We start from the raw sequence: 22049 nt of genomic DNA on the forward strand, positions 1-22049 counted from the left end.
CAACCTTTTCAGGCCGCGACCTGCAAAATAATCATATTTTAACTGGGGACCCCCCCACCCTGACAGGCACTAAGAGTTGACATGGTTCTATTGTGAAAATAGCAGATCTACATGCTCACAACGCCTCGCGTTATGAGGCGTTGTGAGCATGTATTGTAGACCGGCTATTTTCACAATTTCTGCCTCTAATATTTGACAATTTGGCCAATGTTTAATTTGTCATTTTAGAGGCATTAAAAAGTCCTTCAAGTGTCACTTTAATTAGAAATGTGCAGATACCCTCTATACACTTAAACTTCATGTTGGATGTTTACTGTTGAGAGAGAAAGCAATGTTGCACATTAAGTTAATCATCTGGGGACCCCCCAAAATAATGTGGGGACCTCCCTGGGGGTCCCGACCCACAGGTTGAGAACCACTAGGATAGAAGACCTGTAGTTGAACTGGGTTCAAAGAGCCCTGGTACAGACAATGGAACCAGAGCAACAGGCCGTGCCTTCTCATATTTACATAAGTGCCATAGCTAGGAATGTCCGTAGAAAGAGAAGTGAAGAAAGCATTCAGGAATAACAGGTGATATGTGTGATTAACTGCCTTTCATTTCTTGTTCCTCGTTGGTTTCTGCAAAATCGTCAGGCCTCAACCTTCAAAGAATTGGCTGAGTTAGTCACACTGGTATCTTGCACCAAAAATGGTGTTAACTACAAGTTCACAGGCGTTGTGAGCTTGTAGATAGGGCTGTCACAATTATTACATAATCGTCTAATCGTGATTATTTGACATTATCGCAATTATTTTGTCATAATCGTCATAATCGTGAATGTTGAAAGATGTCCGAAATAGTGGGAATAGCAGATCTACAAGCTCACAACGCGTCGCATCGCGACGCGTTGTGAGCTTGTAGATCGGCTATTTCCACTATCAAAGTTATTTTCAAGTAGTAAGTTGTCAAATATGTCAGTTAATTCTTTGTATATTTAGGTTATGTGTCATATCTACCATGTACAACTTCAACGCCTAAAAGCCAAACAGAAATGTAATTATCAACGACAAAAACACAATTAAACCGTCAATCGCCAATTATTTGAATGACAATTAATCGTCATGTAAAATGTCATATCGTGACAGCCCTACTTGTAGAACGTCTGCCTTATGGTGCAAGATAACGGTGTGATACAATCTTTTGTTTTAATGTGGCATAACAAAGGGATAGAAAAATCTAACTTCTGCTCAATGGATGAGACCCACATTGTACGGATTATAATCTTCCCTGTACAATATGGCTCTCATCCAGCGAGCACAGAGGGAGATCAAGGTGAGATATTTGCTCTTCTCTCTGCTCTCAAACACACACCATATGTACATCTTAAAATACACAAGAGTTTGACTCAGACAATGACATTGTTTGTTCTTGCTCTCTCTCTCTCTGTCTTTTTACACACAACAGAGTTTGACTCACACACTCACTGATATTGTTTGTTCTCTCTCTTTTTACACACGCGCAGTGCTCACGCACACAGACGGACGCACACACACACACACACACACACACACACACACACACTCATACACACATGGATTCAATGCTGCTCTTTCTTCACTATGATTTACACACTTGCACGATTTTTCTCTCTCTCTCTCTCACACACACACGCACACAAACGCCTCCCTAACCCAGTGGTCTCCTGTCATATGCCACGGAGGACGGTGTTGGCAGCTTTTCATTCCAACCGCATGCCACGTCAGGTATTTAAAGGCACTTTAAAGGTAGGGCAACAGATACCATTTCATATGAGTCCATATCTAGTGTATAGGTTGCAGAAACTGCACAGTGATGACATCACCAGTGGAGGAAGCTGCTAGATGTACACTGTATTGCCAGGACTTGTATAATATTGGCCTATAAGTGAACATTGTAAATGTCTAGCATTGTAAACCAGATATATTTGCAATGCTCTGGAAGCCTCTTACTGTAAAAGGTTCAATGTAAAATATATTGATAAGTATCCTTGTATTGGTTTATATTTTTAGGGAGTTTAGGTGAGTGTAACAGTTTTGACTTACTCCACTCCTGCAAGGTATTTAATAAAAGAAGATTTTCTCTATCCAGAAGTTCCAGCTGGCAGAGGCAAACTGCATGGATGCATTGTAGTCAATGAGAGCCAGGTGGACCAACTTATGAACAAACATTATTTTGAGACTGCAACCTTTTGACTTTTTTCAGTATAGGAACATAAACGAATACATTGTTTTCTGATGTGTTGCTTCCTGATATGCACACTGTAAAGTTTATTGAGATATTTAAAGAGATTTGGTTTTTGACAACCAAATCTTGCAATGCTGCCGAAACGATACATGGCGCTGTTTAGACCACTCAATAAAATTACATGTTATGCACATCGAAAAACAAGCGATCGGAAAACAACCCGTGATACAGTGTCTTCTTTTATATTGCTGAACCAATTAACTGGTAGCAATCATTCAAAAATAATTGTTTGTTCAAAAGCTGGTCCAGTATTATAAGCGACTTTGGGCTTATTTTTCTGTAAAGTCGTGTGTTTTTTTGGTGGGGGGCTTGTTACAAAAGGCTTATTTGGGCTTGCTTCCTAATGTTGTTTAAAACAATGGCTCTCAAACATTTTCTTGTGAAGGACCCCACAAATTAATATGTATTTGTCCACGGAGTGACCCTCTGCCTAAAATATTTTATGTCAGGTACCCCCGTACCAGATTTGTGTATTTAAATTGTTTCAAAAACATTTCACAATTTTTCAAGATTTGTTTTGAAAACAGCAGATCATCAATCTAACAACAGATTGCATCGTGATGCGTTGTGAGCTTTTAGATCGGCTATTTTCAAATAGCTGATGTATCAGAAGTTTAAAGTGCTCGTGTAGCCCTAGTCACTTCTATTGGGCTTGTTTTGATAGATCTGGTTGCTTGTTTCTCTTGCAAAATCTGGCATCACTGGTTCCAGTTTGCCTCCCATCCCATGCCCGCCATCAAATGTTTTCATTTTATTTTCCTTGCACACCTGACATCACAGAACTGCTCAACGGAATGTTGGCAGGGCACATTTAGCTGTTCAGGCCTTTTCCCAACATTTTTTAATTGCATTGCCAAATTAGAACATCAGAACAGCTTTTCCCTCATTATCTGAATAAATATCCAGCATTTATAATGATCTGTTGCCCTACCTTTAATTACTGAACCACCTGTGTCTTCTCCAGCGGCATCAATTTGGTATGGCAAGGTATGGCAGCTTCCATAGAGGCAATATAAAAGATCAAAACTTTAATAGAAGCAGTCGTCTCTGGATCCATTCTTCAATAAAAAATAGGCAGCATTTGAAGGCTTAAGTTGTCTCAAGGCATTTTCGCCATGTTACACTGTAGCCTTTGCTATAGCCTTAGCCTATAACCTACTAAAAATGAGTGTTTGATGCTCGCCATTGATGCTGTCAGGTGACTTTGCCGTACCTTATATAGCCTTTGCTAAATTGACACTGGTTTGAATAATAACTAAGTGGCAGCCTGCATTACAAATCATCGTAAACAATGGAGCGATGGTCCCAAAATATGAGTTCTGTTCAACCAATTTCTTTTGACCAAATTGACAAATGAGCAGATGACGACAACAACAACATCCTCAAAAGGATTAAATAGAAGGGCTACAGTAACTGGATTGATTACATCCACAGTAAGTTAGGTTGCAACCTTACTGTGTGCAAAGATTTGCTATCTTTGCAGTGCTTGCTCCACCATCATATTAACTATTTGTTGTTAGATTGATTCATGATTAATATGCAAAAATCACATTACAGTAATTTAATATGATGGCAGAGCAAGCACTAGTCTGCACAGATACTGTAGCAAGTCTTTGTACAGAGTTAAATTGCAACCTAACTACCATGAATACTGTGGATGTACCCTTCTTTTGAATCCTTTTGGGGATGTTGATGTTGTCATCTGCCCATTTGTCGATTTGATCAAAAGAAATTGGTTGAACAGAACTCTTTTGGGACCATCGCTCCATTGTTTACAATGGTTTGTAATGCAGGCTGCCACCTTATGTGGCATGTGATCCAAGATGGCCGCGGTGTGAATAATAATCTTGGACCTCCGCTGCACACAACGGAAGCTTCACCCAGCAACAGCAGAAAGCACCTTCCTCTTCCCCACCACTGCTCCTCATCGTCTCCTAGCTGATGAGGAAGGCCCCGAAGAAGCTGCTGCGCTCGTCCATGTCCACGGCCGAGGCGTTGCTGACCGTGACGAAGAGGCGGTCGCCGGCGGCCAGGGGGACCAGCCCCCCCTGGTGCGCTGAGTGCAGGGAGAACTGGGACCCCCGGGACCAACAGGAGGTGCGGCTCGTCTTCATCAGGAGGATGGGTACCGGGTAGGAGCTCATCTGGGGGAGATTAAATTATTATGGTTAGGAAAACTAGGATTTGTGCAAAGACATGATAACTAACTGAAACTGTATTCTGTTTCCTAAAGCAAACTAGTAAAAAAAAAGGTCCTTATTTTTTTTTTCTTTGTCGATATTTTCTAGCATTTTCATAAATCATAAACAATAGTGAAAATAACATGCTTTGCTTGTCGATGACTATTTCTGAATTCTTCCCCTATCCCCTGACTACCCATTACAATCCAAAACAATAACTAGTCAAAACAAAACAAAAACTAATGAAACATTCTAAACTATATAGTAACCTTAGGGTGGTTATGACTAAATGCTTGCTTATTTACAGTCAACATAAAGGAAAAGAGGGGAAAGTTCACAACAAAATCCTGAAGGTACATTTTTACACTGAGTATAACTCGTATGTGAGTTTATTGCGACCATATGTCGCAGTTTAGTATGATAACTAGGGATGGTCCGATCAGGTTTTTTGGAACCGATCACCGATCACAAAAGTTTGATCACCCGATACCGATCAATCACCGATCCGATCAAGTTATTATTTATATATTATTTATATTTTCTAAATGTTAATGTTTTAACTTTAATTAATTAATTCACTCATGAATTCATTTATATATTTGCCTTATAGTTATTTACCAGCATTACTATGTATTTATTATCATAGCAGTAACTAATTATTCCTTCAGCACTGGAAATCAATACCCCAAAATGGCATACAAAAGTGGGCATACTGAACGGCTGGTTGATCGGATGCACCGATCGGATCGGATCGGTGAATTTACCTTTTGATCTAAACCACCGATTATCGCCGATCACGCTTTGATCGGCCCGATCCGATCCATTGCCGATTGATCGGTAACATCTCTAATGATAACTGTCACATCTTGACCGTATATGGTTCTACAGACAGGGATCTCCATATATGGGCATAAAAACATCATAGACTTCATAGGACTTTCACATAACGATCAACTGAGTAAGCATGTCTGGGGTCTCACAGCACATGGTTGGTTCTACAGACTCCAACTTTAGCACACGGATAGCTCAGATTTTTTACCTATGTTCTTAGCTGCTTCTCCTGCCAAAACAGATGGCGTGACCTCACCCTTTAGGACAAGGTCGCTTTTCGCCCATAGGCATCTTATCTTACTGGTATATTGTACCAGTAAGATAAGTGAACTGGGGGGTCCCCAGTTCAAATATGTTTATTTTGGGGGGTCACAGCCTAAAAAGGTTTGAGAACCCCTGGTATTCCATCATGAACGAACAAAGCTCACCTTCTTGTAGACATACTGAAGCAGGGGTTTCCCTCTGTCCTCCCCCTCCTCTCCGTCGTCCTCCCCGTCCTCCTCCTCCTCCTCCTCGGGGGAGTGGGTGTGCCTGAAGTAGGTCTGGGCGTAGACGTAGTAGAGGCCCGCCCGCGGCAGCACCAGCTCCCCGTCCACCAGCTGCACATCCTGGAGGAACGCCAGTCCCTTCTCCCCCTCCCACCACGAGATCTTCTGGCCCTGCACTCGCCGACCCACAGAACCTGGGGGACGCCGGCAAGAACGCACACACACAGCACACACACACACACACACACACACATTGTATTAACTGTGCTTGTGAGGACATCAACATTTAACGACAATTTTAAAAATACCTTTACAGCGAAAATAAACGCCTGCAGTACTAGTCTGGGTCTCTCCACAACTGGATTTAAGAATTAAACCACTGCCATATTCTCACACACGCACGCACACACACACACACACACACATGCACACACACACACACACACACACACACACACACACACACACACACACACACACACACACACACACACACACAGGACATCCCCACTAGTGTGTATGCAGTGCTTTGGCAAGGACTTACCTCCAGTTTGCTCCCCTTTGGGGATGAAGCTGCCTGTAACGTGCGCTGCCACTTTTGGGCGAGCAGAAGCCCTGTCGTCCATCACCAGTGAGGGCAAGACCCGGGATACCTCATCTGACAGGGAGGGGTGTAAGACAGCATCAGTCTGGCATGTTCTGTTCTGTTCTGCTTTCTCCCCAAACCAAACCCTACTTCAGCTGATTCCCACCCAACCTTTTAACCCATTTAGAACGGGTACAAATTTTGTGTATCATTATTTTATGCTTTAACTATTGAAAAATAGCAGATATACAAGCTCACAGCGCGGCACCGAGTGCCGCGCTGCGAGCTTGTAGATCTGCTATTTTTGAAAAATCGTGAAAATTTGAATTTTGACCCGATTCTATAAGTGTCTTTTGAATCCTTCTAGGATTTTTTTGAAAAACCTATGTTTCTATGTCAGCAATCTGGCCAGCCATCGTCAAAGATCCTTTTCACTTAACTGGAGCTCAGTTAGTCTGTTCTTGAGAGACTACTATGTCAGTGGTGCTCAAACCTTTTCATGTGAAGGACCCCCAAAATGATATGTATTTGGCCACGGACCCCCATCTCAAAATATCTAGTTCCAGGGACCACCCAGAAGCAAAATTTGAGTTACAAACGTTCGCTTTGAAAATACATATATTCAAAGATTTGCACACATTTTCACGACTTTTTCAAAAACAGCAGATATACAAGCTCACAGTGCGGCACTCGGTGCCGCGCTGTGAGCTTGTATATCTGCTATTTTTCAATGGTTAAAGCAGTCAATAAGCCTAGGCCTAAATGGGTTAAAGATCAGGGCCCACTTGAAAGTCTGAAAGCATTCACGGCCCACCCATCTGAACCACTTCAACCGAATGGCTGCCGTATTAAGTGGTTTTATTTTAAGGATAAATCAATCGTGATCACCACAACTGGATCTTCAAGCCTGAAGTCAAGAAAGAAATAGGTTTTATTAGCCAATCTCCAAGCTCACAACCCGTCACAATGTGGCAGGTTGTGAGCTGACAGGGGCTAGTGGTACAATCTATTTTAAAATCTATTTTTGATTAGCTTTCATCAAATCAAAGTTGTTCAAATTGATGATTTTGCAGTCAAAACAATAGTAATCAGTGGGGCTAGGACTGTCCATTTTGGAGGATCGGCATTGGGCCCACAAATATGGCATGGGTCAGGCTCTATAGCTTATAGATCAGATCCTCTCAGTGAGTGACATGCTGTCATGGAATGTAGTACTGAACTTTAGTCTTTGGTGGGAATGATAACCTGCATGCATTCCATGACATGTGAATGGACACCAATAGCTCCTGTCATTTCTTAGTCACCTGATAGTGTTGTTTGTCTATGTGTCATTGATATTGTGTGTGTGTGTGTGTGTGTGTGTGTGTGTGTGTGTGTGTGTGTGTGTGTGTGTGTGTGTGTGTGTGAGTGTGAGTGTGAGTGTGAGTGTGAGTGTGAGTGTGTGTGTGTGTGTGTGTGTGTGTGTGTGTGAGTGTGTGTGAGAGCTGTTGTTTTCTCACCTCTCACGGCGGAGGAGATCTGCCTCTGGTACTGCTGAGAGACTGACTGGAGGGGAAACGGAAAGAAATTATATGTGACGGGCAGGTAGGAAGTATACGCAGCAGAGGTCTACTAAGATTAAGAGCTTGGGTTGCTCTGTGTGTGTGTGTGTGCGTGCGTGTGTGTGCATACTTGTTTTCACTATACTTGTGTGAGTGCCAAATGTAGAAAGAAGTAATAGACATAGCGAGGACAGTTTTCCTGGTAGGGAAATTGTTGTCTTATGGAGAAAAGAAAAGAAGATTTCTAAGTAAGTAACATGATAAGAGTTATTCCTGATTTCTACTTATAGTCAGGGGATATCTTAAAACGTCCTTGAATAAATTCCTTACCAAAAGATCTCTTCACCAATGTGTTTATAAAGGTGTCTAGAAACACATCTCACAAAGACTGATATTCAGTTTCCCTAGGAGACAGCTGCTGAAAGTTGGGGTCCCGTTAACTTAACTATACATGAAAAAACACACAAAAATAAATTTGCTTTAAGTAGCATGTGAGGGGTCAAACTAGGGTTTTTTCATGATTCTGAATCCATTGCAAGCATTTGTTTTGCAAAAACATTCCTTGGGCTAAAAATGGACCCACAAAACTATGGTTTAGTGATGAGTTATCACTTCACAGTGTTGTGTGTGCCGATTTTAGCCCAAGGAATGTTTTTCGTGCAAAACGAATGCTTGCAATGGATTCAGAATCACAAAAAAAACCTAGTTTGACCCCTCAAATGCTACTTAAAGGCCCGCTGACACGCCCCGAAATTATAATAGTATGATACAGTACTGTAGGTCACGTAGTCTCTCTGAAAACGGTCTGAAACAGTCTGAAACTCATCTCACAGTGTAATCTGCCCCTCGCCCCCCAACAGCAGCTGACCAGTACAGTTGTCTAAGTACAGTCAATTAATTTGATTAACTTATAATTGCGCATTCCCACAATGACATCATAAAAATATTAACTCATATTTTAAGATGACTTTTTAAAGTGACAGTACCCCTTTAGGTGACAGTACCCCTTTAAAGCACATTTATTTTTGTCTGTTTTGTCATGTATAGTTAAGTTAATGGCACCTCAACTTTCAGCAGCTGTCACAAATTCTCCTAGGCCCCAGGGAAACTGAATATCAGTCTTTGTGAGTTTCTAGACACCTTTATAAACACATTGGTGAAGACATTTCTTGGTAAGGAATTTTATTCAAGGTTTGGACCTTTTTTCTGAAGCTATCCCCTGACTATTAGTTGAATGCTGGTGAGGGGCTGCCTTTGGAATCTGGAGGCCCGTTTCAAGAGCTATAGATGAGTGAAATGTCTAAAAATGACATTCATAAAAATCTTATCCTAAAAGCTGATATCCTCCTCACAAGTATGCGTGCGTGCGTGCGTGCGTGCGTCTGTATCAATGTTGTGTGTGTGCGCACATTCTTAAGTGCATGTATGTTTGTGCGTCTGTTTTTTTATGTCCGTTCTGTGTGTCTCTGTGCGCGTGCGCGGGCCAGGTGAGTGCATTCCTGCGCTGATTAAACCACACAGGATCACATCTCATCTCTGACTATGAAGGAGCCCATTGTATGTCTGCAGCGCTCCAAAATGACCTGACACTGACTCAGGGTCAGCTGTGTGTGTGTGCGTGAGTGCGTGCGTGCGTGTGTGCGTGTGTGTGTTCGAGCATGGGTGTGGTTCCAGGTTCAAGGTTGAGGTTATTTGTCATTCCACCATATCCATATGAAAATACACATACAATAGAATGAAAAGACCGGACAGGGTACATGCATACATAAGGGTGTGTGTGTGTGTGTGTGTGTGTGTGTGTGTGTGTGTGTGTGTGTGTGTGTGTGTGTGTGTGTGTGTGTGTGTGTGTGTGTGTGTGTGTGTGTGTGTGTGTGTGTGTGTGTGTGTGTGTGTGTGTGTGTGTGTGTGTGTGTGTGTGTGCGCGTGCGTGCTTGTGTGTTTGTGTGTGTGCGTGTGCGTGTGTGCGTGCTTGTGTGTGTGTGTGTGTTCTGTATATGTGAGCACAAATGCAAGTGTGGTTTAACGTGCAGAGTGTTTTAGTGCAGTCTTATTCAAAGGAACCTCGAATACTGAAAATTATTTTAATATCTTCTCTATAAATCTCAGTTTATGATGGTTGAGTGTATATGGATCTTCATATGCACTGGTTTTAGGGCTGGGCAATTAACCAAAAATATATAAAACAAATATTAGAATACAATAACAATGACTTAATCTTGCAAATATGGATTAATTGGGCAGATTTTTTCTCTTTTTTATAATCGACTAAATTGATTAGTCCGAACCACTTAACCCTGTATTATACTTTTTTGACAGACAGACAGACAGACAGACAGACAGGATGTACCTTCTCTATCAGCAGGTGGAGCTGTTGGGTGACCTGCCAGCAGGGATCCCCACGAGACTCAGCCACACGCGCCGGAGCACCCCGAAGGTTGGCGTGGGTTAGACACGACACACTGCTTCGCGCAAACGTCTCTCTCATCTGCAGAAAAAGAAAATCACTCAATTCAGCTGCTTCTTATGCTGTATTGCAAGTAACAAAGATTATATTGGTTAGTTATAGTCTAATCAGAATTTAGTTTTGTATTTAGAGGTTTAAGTACACAGTATGTCTAGGAGTCATGTCGTCATCATGGAATGGCACTTGCCACTTACAGGCCTATTTGTGTATATGTTACAGTATGTTCAAGAAACCAGTAAAAGTTGTCAAGGAGCACTCGTTTTGACGTTCACCACACACTAATCACCACCAGATGGCGACGTCAGCCACTGCTCTGCCATTCACCAGAGTGTATATAAGAGAGTTACGTCACGCTTTGAACTCGCCGCAGACCGGAAGTGTTTACTCTTTATTTACTAGCCTAGCCTAGCCTAGCCTAGCCTAGCCTAGCCATTAGCTCCATTGTAGTCACTTGGACAGGGCGTTTAACGTGCGCTTGCCCAGGCCTTACGGCCTGGGCATAAATATAACGATTGCATTCACCACGGCTTCGTAACTCGCGCGGCGCTCCGCCGGCCGCGCGGCCCTGGCCCGCTCTTCGCGGCCACTCGCGCCTGCGGCGCTCGGGGGCGAAGAGCAGGACCAAGGTCCGCTGGCCTTCGCGCCGCTTGGGGCTTCGTGGACCCAGGGGGGCCTCGTAACTCGTTTGGGCTTCGTGGATACAGGGGGGCTTCGGTAGCCGCTCGCAGTGTCGTGGACAATAGAGCGGCGCACCGCCTGGAGTACGTTGTTGTGGCGACCGCTTGCTCCGCCCCGTGCCGCACCACGAGTGCTCCGCGTCTCGAATGTGCTGTTTCTCTAATATACTATGACATATACATGTGACCTGACGGTCGCTTATCTCCCGATTAGGGCGATATTAGGTCCTCTAGTCTGCTAAATGCCTAAATTGTAAATTGTAGTTACACATTGCTCCCTGACTGACACACAGTAGGCTACATTTGTAGCATACAGGAAATGCACTATTTACATAGTTGACACTACTTAAAGAAAGCAGTGATTCTCAAAAGTGGTTTCGAGGAACCCTCAGGGGTCTTTGAGCTGGTTCCAGGGGGTCCCCAGCTAAATTATTGTTAGTGGAGTACCAAATGGACCCATACAGGTCTATCTGGCTAGCCATCGTCAAAGAAAAGGTCCTTTAACTGGAGTTCAGTTAGTCTGTTCTTGAGAGACTAATAAGATAGAGACTGGGGCTCTGTGGACAAATATATACCAAACTGTGCGTCCTTGAAACGCACAGTTTGTTGAGAAAAAGAAATTGCGAACCACTGACTTAAGTATAGAGTTTGTCTAGCAGAGTAGACCAAAGTAAACCACAAGCCTGAAATCCCCCCTTGTTCAAGGGGGGATTTCTGTTGCAGCACGTTCTAACTGCCAACCAGCTCATCAAATACAGCCTCTTTGGCAAGTGCCCCAGTCGTCACTTTCCAGCGCTGCAAAGTCCTCTAGAGTAGGGGTTTTCAAAGTGGGTGACGGGGCACCCTGGGGTACTGTGATGGCAGTCCAGGGGTGCCTCAGAATAATTTGATAATGTTTGGAATTCATCAATATCACTATGTCAATATCGCTTCACTGTGTGAAGATCCTGATTTGCACTTTACTTGATGAGTTCTTTTTCCATCTACGGCCAACTCTCTTCACCAAAAATAGCAGATCTACAAGTTTGTAGATCAGCTATTTTTGGTGAACCCTATACCCCAGAATAGGGATGCTGGGGTTCAAGTGGTTAAACATCCAGTATAAAGTTATTTCAGTCATTTCTGATGGAAACGGTTATTTATCTGTGACATAGCCTACGTGTAAGATTCTAAACATGAACAGTGTAATTCAGGGGTGCCCTGAGTCAAAAAAAGGTTTGAAAACCCCTGCTCTAGAGTCTAGAGGACCAAAAACATTGATAACCCCTGCTCTAGTCTAGAGTCTAGACTAGAGGACTAAACACATAACCTCTGCTCTAGAGTCTAGAGGACCAAAAACATTTTTGAAGAATTATTAGAAGTTTGCAATAGAAAAAAAGTACAGTTTCATGACAGTACAAATCACTGGTACAAGGTCAACTAAAAGGAGATCCTAGAAAGCCGAGGCTTATTTCCACAGGAACCACACTTTAAGTATCTCATATAACATTGAAAGACAGACGGATAGAACATAGTACTTTATCTAGGATAATATCAGTTTCAAAAGCATAACATCAAATACAAAGGCAGAAGAAAGAATAATAAAAAAGGGGGGGGGGGGCATTGGGGCTTAGTCTATTTACAAGTCACGGGTAGCAGCTGTCTGAAGGTGACTTTTCATACCAATTTTGAAGGAGGCTAGGGATTTGCTCTCCTTTAGGGCTTGAGGAAGGGCGTTCCACATGTTGATGGTGTAGCAGGAGAACGAGTTAGAGCCTTGTTTAGTGTTAAATCTACGTTGATGATGATTCGTGGAGCTGCCTCTGGTGTTGTGGTCGTGAACATCCTTGACCTTTAAGAAGTAGTTTGTCAGGTACATGGGAATCTTGGAGGTGTAGTGTATCTTGTACACCAGGCCCATTGCAAGATGCTGTACTCTGTCAGCTACTTTGAGCCATCCCACGCTTTCGTGGTGATGATCGGTAAGGTGGGTCAGAGGAGGGAGACCAAGCACAACCCTAATTAGTTTGTTTTGGGCTGTTTGAAGCTTTAACTTTAAGGCGGCTGGGGCGTCGCGATACCAGACAAGGACTCCGTAATCAATGAGGGGCCCAATAAGAGCTCCTCCTAGTGTCATTGATAACCCCTGCTCTAGTCTAGAGTAGACTAGAGGACTAAAAACATTGATAACCCCTGCTCTAGTCTAGAGTAGACTAGAGGACCAAAACCATTGATAACCCCTGCTCTAGTCTAGAGTAGACTAGAGGACTAAAAACATTGATAACCGGGGTTAGGGTTTTTGTTACCACGGTCCGGCTCACAGTTCATGAAATGTTCGCGGACCAACGACCAGTGGGCTAATGTATAATCAGGTGTGAAATCAGGCCGTAGCAAAACACAGACGTTGACTGCTATTTATACAGCTATTAATTGCGACCGAAGGTCGCAGTTAACTATGAAAACCGGCACATCTTGTCTCTGATTCCCAGATGATGCCCTGTTAGGGCAACCACACTAATAGAATCCCTTCTATGCCCATAAAAGGGGACAAGGACTGAGAGACAGATACTGACAGATTACTCAGTAGTGCGAGCGTGAACAAACAAATATAGTGCTTGTATTGACAGTGATGCTGGTTGAAAACACTAGGATAAAGATAGCAAGGATTTGTCAGTCATGTCATTGTCATGCGACATCATTTAAATCAAACAGTAAAAGAAAACATTTTAGCCCACAATGTTTGTAACCCATTTTTTTTCACCCAGTGTCAATTTTCTAATTGGAATTCCCTTCTCGCAGTTATGGTGGTACACCTGCTCCATGGCCCGGCACCGGTCCAGGGACCGGGGGTTGGGAACCTCTGCTCTGGCTCCTCTAGTTCGACTGGGGCTCTTGCTCAAGCGGCCGTATTTGATGACTTGGGAGTGAGAATGTTTCTCAGGAGAGTGTTTTTCGCAGGTCTTTCAGTCCGAGTGTATCAAAAAAGCAACCGGGTTAAGGCAGCGGAAGCTTGTGATTGGCTGCACGGAGGTGACGAAAGTCGGGGGACGGAGATACACCTAAACCTAACCTTAACCCTAACCTCAGTAAAACTAACGCGGGTGAATGCTAACCTGGTGAAATGCTAACCTGCGGATGCTGGTGAATGCTAACCTGGTGAAATGCTAACCTGCGGACGCTGGTGAATGCTAACCTTGTGAATGTTAAACTGGTCGGACCAACAGTGATTAACCCAGTTGCCTTTTTGATACACTCGGACTGAAAGACCTGCAAAAAACACTCTCCCAATGTTTCTCATGCAGAAGACCCAGATTTAAATATATAGAGTTAACCTACATTCGGGGCTCATCGAGGATTGGACGGTGGGGAGGTCAATGGTGCATGAATGCATGAATGTAGTGGAGTAGTCCTGCCTGAAGACCACAAGCCTAATATTTGACTTAACATTGATGAGCGATCTATCTATAGTGTGTTGTTTTCACCAGGCCGACAGGCGAAGACTGTTTTGCCTGTGTGTGTGTGTGTGTGTGTGTGTGTGTGTGCGTGTGCGTGTGCGTGTGCGTGCGTGCGTGCGTGCGTGTGCGTGTGCGTGCGTGCGTGCGTGCGTGCGTGCGTGCGTGCGTTGATAATTACCGCTGGATCAATCAGCAACTAAATTGGCATGCATACTCCGTGGATGCCAAGGAAGAAACTCTGCCAAATTCTTCGCCTCATGGTGAATGTTTTACAATTTGCCCTTTATCTCTCAAACAAAATGTTTTAATAGGCAGGTCTGTTTTTTACATATATCATTCGTGTACCCCCCTTTCAATGAACCCCAAATTGGAATCGTATGTTGAGGGGCCTCTGCCTCTATAGTGCCTACCTCAAAAAGCACTTTCTCTGCATGCTTGCACAAAGGGGCTTCCTCTCCTGTCTGCCACAAATGCCAAACGTTTGTGTTGCTTTTCCCCTGCAGCGTCCTCATGTCCTTCAGCTTCATGATGGACATTGAACGAATACCAGAAGAGTCGCCGGAAAGAAACTCGCCCGGGCTGATGGTTTATAGCCTAGCTCAGCTAGACACAATCCCCCCATGTTAAAACATGGTGGGGACGATACTGCAGTTAGTTAGCTATAGCTGCATTAGTATCTAGGCTGGTTATACCAGGCTAGATGGTTTATTGATTGATTGAGGTATTTATTATAAGTTATGGATTGGAAAAGGTATACAGTTTCATGACAGTGGAGTTCACTGATAAAATTAATGTCAACTAAAAGGAAACTCGGGTAATTATTTGTCATTGAGATCCTAAATATCCTTATGCCTAAAGGCCCATTCCCACTGGGCCAGATAACAGATAAAAAAAATCTCTTTCTCCAGATATTTTTCCATTCAAGTGGATGGTAGATACAGATAAAAAAATATCTGTCACAGATATTTATTTTATCTGTGACAGATATTTTTTTATCTGTATCTACCATCCACTTGAATGGAAAAATATCTGGAGAAAGAGATTTTTTTTATCTGTTATCTGGCCCAGTGGGAATGGGCCTTAAAGGAGTAGTTCACCCCCAAAATGACTTTTTTCTATTGATTAGTCACGCCATGGAGAGTAGAGTTCAATAATATTGTTTTGGTTTTTGTCGCATTCCTAAGACAAAAATGTGATTTGAGTAAATTTACCCCCATTGATTCCGGATGGTGACCCGTTTCGAAACGGGTCACCATCCGGAATCAATGGGGGTACATTTATTGTTATCACATTTTTGTCTTAGGAATGTGACAAAAACCAAAAAATATTATTGAACTCTACTCTCCATGGCGTGAAATCTCTGCGAGTTTCTTTCCGTCAACTCTACCGGTTACCGTTCAGCTCCATGATGGAGATTGAACGCAGACGGTAACCGGTCACTTCGCCAAAAATCCAACTCGCCAATTATCCACGCTCATTGGGCAGGCTTGTCAATACTCCTGGATTCGCCAGGATGATTGGCAATTAGGCCTACATCTACTATGTTACATTTTTTTCTGGTGGAGGACACCCAGATGAGAAGTCGAATGATGTCTTACTTTGCTTCAGTCATCAAATTTGTACACCTACATTTGGCATTTAAAGGCTGAAATTGTACCCATGCTAGTAAAGCAAGCCTGAAAAAAGTATCAAACATGCACAAAATTCAACAGAACACAGGAATATATATCTTTTAAGATGTTTTGGGGGGAGGACCACCAGACCCCTGTTGGGGAGTTCCGCGCACCCCCTAAAAAATAAATCTCCTGGATTTTCCTGACTGACAGTCCAATAGCGGGGCAGATAAATGCATTTTTGCACTAAAATACTTCACAAGTGGAAAGAAACCTAAAACTTTTCACAAGTACTCCTTAGGGGTTGTTCCTATGATAAAACACGTTAGACACTGAAAAATCTAAATGGATGCCATGTTTCCAAGATGGCTGCCTCTGAACAGTACGCCAGCCAGTTAATGTCCAATTTTCATAACATTAGAGTTGTTTTGTAGGTTTTAAAACATCCTGAGTTCATTTATTACACTTTTAAAGTGGCCAGAATAACCTTTCTGACTTTTGGTTGGGGTCTTTCCTCACCTGGGACCCCCCAAACAGACCCATGAGCCTATCTCAGTAATCGCTTTGCTCCTGCTCCAGAGCAATGTTAAATCAGATCATAACTGAAGCATTAAAGTTGTTGTAACTGGGATCTGAAAGCAAAAATGAGTAGTAGCAAATACCCAGGGGTCTTCCACAGGGGGTCCGGGACCCCTAGGGGGTCCTCAGAGTTACTACAGGGGGCCTGCCGAATCTTTTTTTACATTTGAAACTGTTTTTATTTGTATTCTCAGTATTATTTATATATATATTTTTGTGTTAGACAGACAGGTTCATAGGTGTTACTGCAGGGATTGCAAGAATTAAGGTATTGCAACTTCTCACTTTGGGCACGCAAACTAACATGTCCATTTATTGCACTGCACTCACACTGACAACACAACACACACACACACACACACACACACACACACACACACACACACACACACACACACACCTCTTTGTTATCGTCACCCCAAAACCCGCACCCTATCCTCTTAAAGAGCTCACGGTCAATTGTACCCAAAGAAATTCACTACTATACATGAGCAGCTGCACCGTCATACAATTGTACAAGTCCCTCTGATCCAAGTCCCAAGCGAGTCGCAAGTCATTTGGTCCAAGTCTCAAGCAAGTCTCAAGTTTTTTCTGTTGTGGGCAAGTCGAGTCGAGTCGAGTCACAAGGTTGTCAAGTCGAGTCGAGTCACAAGGTTGTCATGTCAAGTCCCGTCGAGTCGAGTCGAGTCACAAGGTTGTCAAGTCGAGTCAAGTCACAAGCTTTTCAAGTCGAGTCACAGGTTATATCTCAGGTTTATATCTTGAAGAGCGAAACCTTTCTTCCTAAAGTAAATGTCAAAAAATACCATGCATATCTGATCATAGTGTTTGGCTGCTTCCGTGCTTGTGCTCTCGCTTACATGCCTGTCTCCAATCAATCAAATCAATCAATCAATAAAAGTGTGAACCTAGCGTGGCGCTCACGACTGCTTTGGTGAGTGGCGTTGCGGCAAGTCGTCCGAGTCAGCGCGTCTCAGGTCGAGTCGAGTCGGGAGTCATTGTCTTCCAAGTCGTCGAGTCTCAAGTTTTTGCCCTTATCTCCGAGTTAAGTCGCAAGTCGTCAAATTTGCGACTCGAGTCCGAGACAAGTCGAGTCATCATGACTCGAGTCCATGTGTCTGTGCACCGTCCCTTGTAACCTGCGTTGCAGCCACATTTGAGTACTGCCTTTGGACCAGGGAGGGCAAGAAACCTGACCGGAACATACTCTCCACTCTCTGAATTCCATCTATTTTTTTTTTCAATTGATGGAAGCTCAGGGCAATTTGTCAGGCAAAGTAGGCATCATAATACGATACCCTCATCAAGGGACATGATTTTGAGGAAGTGCAAACACATGAAGAGGCTGATACCCCGATTCCTTATCAAGTCCTTGCCTCCGGGAACAAAAAAGGAAATTGATATATTCGAGTGAGTTCAAGTTATTGGATGTTACAAATGTCAAGGGTTCCTTTGCGTACATAGTTTTTCAGGTGCTGACTGGGGAAGAACATTTGTTGGAATCACCAAAACGACAGGTCAATGCCTACTTGATGATGACCAAGCCATTAATCGCTTCAAGGACCATGGCAAGGTCATTGGCCATTCCTCCTGGTGAGCTTCCATCAACATTGCAGTCGGAACATTTTGCATGCCATGTTTACAGTTCAAAAGGTCCAACAACCCTGGGATTACTCAGATGGGAACTATTTCTGTCAAAGAACTTGGAGGGTGAGATGCTACCTCCAACTCGTGCTGCACTGCTACCACATTACCTCTGTGCCAACTCCGTCACAATGCAGGATAAATCATACCTGACAAATTGCCCTGTGCTTCCACCAATCGAAGAAAATAGATGGAATTCAGAGAGTGGAGGGTATATTCCAGTCAGGTTTCTTGCTCTCCCTGCTCCAAAGGCAGAACTTGAGCTCATCAAATGTGTCTGCAAAGCAGGTTGTAAGGGACGGTGCAGCTGCTCAAATAACCTGCCTTTCACTCTATGCTATGGTGGAGACTGTGTCAACACTATTAGGTTGGACATTGAAGATGATGATGATGAAGACGAATATATCCTGCATGTCTGAAAATACTGTATTGTAGTGAATCTCTTTGGGCGTAATTGACCATGGGCTCTATAAGAGGATAAGGTGAGGGTTTTGGGGTGACAATAACAAATACCTTCATTATTGCAATCCCTGCAGTAACTGCTGTCTACCATAACTGTTTGGTAAACACAAAAACATTATAAATAATACTGAGAATACTAATAAACCATCAAAGTACAATACATAAAACCAGGATACATAAAAACATTCGAAGTTTCAAATGTAAAAAAAAAAAAAAAAAAAGATCTCATCGAGATTTGGCAGGCCCCCTGTAGTAGCTCTGAGGACCCCCCAGGGGTCCCGGACCCCCTGTGGAAGACCTCTGTTATTTGCTACTAGTAATTTTTTATTTCAGAGCATATTTCAGGTCTAATTTAACATTGTTCTGGAGCAGGAGCAGAGCGATTACTGAAATAGGCTCAGGGGTCTGTCTGGGGGGTCCCAGGTGAGGAAAGACCCAAACCAAAAGTCAGAAAGGTTATTCTGGCTGCTTTAAAAGTGTAATAAATGAACTCAGGATGTTTTAAAACCTACAAAACAACTCTAATATTATGAAAATTTGATATTAACTGGCTGGCGTACTGTAAAACATCCAAAAAGGTGGCCCTCTTTAAAACTGGCGGCCATTTTGAAAATTAAGTGTCTAATGTGTTTTTTCTAAAGAATGACCCAAGAGGTACACTCTGTCAAATGTTGGTGCTTCTTTCCAGAACTGAAGTATTGTTCTCCTTAACTGCCCCGCTACAATGCTGACAACCCTGCTCATTGGCGAGGTGTCCTAGCAAGTTGATTTGGCGAGTTGGATTTTTGGCAAAGTGACTGCATGGTATTCACGCAGACCACCCTGCCTGGCGAAGACCTGCGCTCCGAGTCCGAGGGGAGAACCCTTTTCTTTTCCTCATGTGGTTTTCAATGGTGGCTATGGCAATAAACATGTAGCCTACACGTAATACTAACTAACGTTTTAAAACGTAACTTTTAAAAGCTTCCAAATCTAAACACAGCCCAGTTTCTTTGGCTTCACTCATGCATGGCTTGCATTGTTTAACTTTACAGTTCTCTTCTCGGTAACACCGTCCACGGTCTGACGACTGACACAGTGACACCATATCTTATCAGCGAGGGTAATGATTAATACATTATGTATGAAGTGAAGCGAACACAGGTCAGGCATCATAAACACTGCGGGAGAGCAACGCCACTATAAGCAGGCTATTATGGTGAGATGCGCCATCACCGCAGCAACATAAACAGGCTTCAATCAAGCACGCGCTCTGTGTTTGGGACACCAAGGAGGAGCGCACTGTAAAACCCTCTGTTTATGATGTTAATCTTTGATTATAGAGATATATAATCCATCAGCGGCGGGAACATAGGGGGCGCGTGAGTGCTTGAGCGTACTGTTATGAGAGCCCATTGATTCTCAGTCGTTCGCCCCAAACTGGCCAAACTGCATTCCTGGCACTCGGCCGATATCACACGTCGGCTTTGTCCCTTTCGAGGGCGTCACCCAGCGTCATAGCCCGCCTCCACATCCTGGCTGTATGTCTACTCTGTGTGATGTAGCCATGTAGCTCTACAGTATTCTACCCCCACCTCCAAAATAATAAAAAAAAAATCTCAACTGAACTGTTCTTATGCCTCATTCACATAGGGAGCAGCAAAGCTAAAGTTTTGCTTGCTTGGTCAATGTTATCTCAATGGAAACCAGCTTTAAAGATACAGGAGATACACAGAACAAAGCTTTGAAAGCTTTAAAGCTGGTTTCCATTGAGATAACATTGACCAAGCAAGCTAAACTTTAGCTTTGCTGCTCCCTATGTGAATGAGGCATTATAGTATTTTATCATGCCAGTAAAGCTCCTTTGAATTACATATAATTGATGTAGCCTAAAGCCTATTTGATTGATTGAAGGCTTTATTAGAAGTTTGCATAGGAAAATGTACAGTTTCATGACGGTACAGTTCACTGGTACAAGGTCTACTAAAATGAGATCCTGAAAAGACTAAGCTTATTTCAACAGGAAACCATTAAAGTATATCATATAACATTGAATGACACAGACGAATAGAACACAGTACTATGCAGTAGATATGTAAAGAAAAGAAAATGAGAGAGAAAAAATATATAATAAAAGAGAAAACAGTAAGTCTAAACAATCAGTAAGTATATACAAAGAAGGGGAAGGGGAAATTAAGTCACCCAGTTAAGGTTACAGGACAGTAAGAAAAATAAAAAGGACTGTTGTGTACAGCCGAGTGTCGAGAACAGTTTGAAAAAAAAAAAAAACACAACACAACAAAGAATAGTAGTGCTTAACGTTTCTATAATGGATTGCAATTTTAAGTGACTTTTCTAAGCATATTGCAAACTCAAAGAACTTACAATGGTCCATTCATCCAAACATTAGGAACTACTTATCAACACAGTGCCAAACAAATATAAATACACAAATATACAGTAGGTCTATACAGTATAGACCTAAAGCCTAGCTTTTCCTTTTTGTAGGCTTTTTATGTTATACCAATACTTTTGGACTTTTACTCAAGTAAGCATGCCAGCATTTTTAATTCAGGACTTATATTTGTAACAGAGTATTTCTATATTGTAGTGATAGGCCTACTAACTAAAGTGATACTAAATAAAACTTTTTCCCCCCACTGATCAGCAAAGCAAACTAGCGTCCAATCCTGTGCCGAGGTGCCCTTGTCCTTTAGAAATGCTAATGTATGGCATTGTCTTAACTGCTGAAAATGGGGAACATATTAGCGTTGTGGGTTTTCAGTGCCCTCTAGTGGCCAAACATAGCAATGGTCATTATCATTTTGTCTAAGCGGCTGGCCGAGCAGGCAGGCAGGCGGGCGGGGGCGGGGGCGGGGGGGGAGGGCGGGGGGGGAGGGGGGGGGGCGGGGCGGGGTCAAAAACGAGCACCCATTTGAATATTGAAACGTCACCGCCCCTGTAATCCATGTATTTACTGGCAAGGGTGCGACGTATCTCGTATTTCTGCGAAGTGGACGCTGCAACTTTCAATTCGCCGTGAAAAACGCAGCTTTGAGCTTATGATACAATACAATAACGCAATCATTATAGCCTAGGCTATGAAAGCAAAATCACAATAGAAAGGTAACCTACGTTGCCATTCCCCCAAAAGACTAGGCTGTAATAATTAGCCACAGAGGCATGGATTAAGTCACAAGTTCTCACAACACGCTTCCTAGTTATTGTTGGGTCTATCATTTATGTTCAGTTTGGGTAGGTCTGGTCCGGTCGCATGCAGAGAACATGTCTCGTTGCGCACACTA

The 22049-nt window shown here is 43.0% G+C and overlaps 1 protein-coding gene across 1 annotated transcript in view; it reads right to left on the minus strand.

The window, feature by feature from the left end:
• Nucleotides 1–4200: 4200 nt before the first annotated feature.
• The window catches only part of tnfsf10 (TNF superfamily member 10), a gene marked incomplete at both ends in the record, with an annotated part of 18528 nt that continues 679 nt past the window's right edge, over nt 4201–22049 (minus strand). The window contains 5 exons of the mRNA XM_080751588.1: nt 4201–4410; nt 5706–5959; nt 6310–6423; nt 7851–7896; nt 10240–10377. Coding sequence (XP_080607714.1) covers nt 4201–4410; nt 5706–5959; nt 6310–6423; nt 7851–7896; nt 10240–10377 — 762 coding nt within the window. The remainder of the gene's footprint in view (nt 4411–5705; nt 5960–6309; nt 6424–7850; nt 7897–10239; nt 10378–22049) is intronic.

Source organism: Nannobrachium achirus, assembly GCF_963921795.1.
Source record: "Nannobrachium achirus genome assembly, chromosome: 21".
NCBI lineage: Eukaryota > Metazoa > Chordata > Actinopteri > Myctophiformes > Myctophidae > Nannobrachium > Nannobrachium achirus.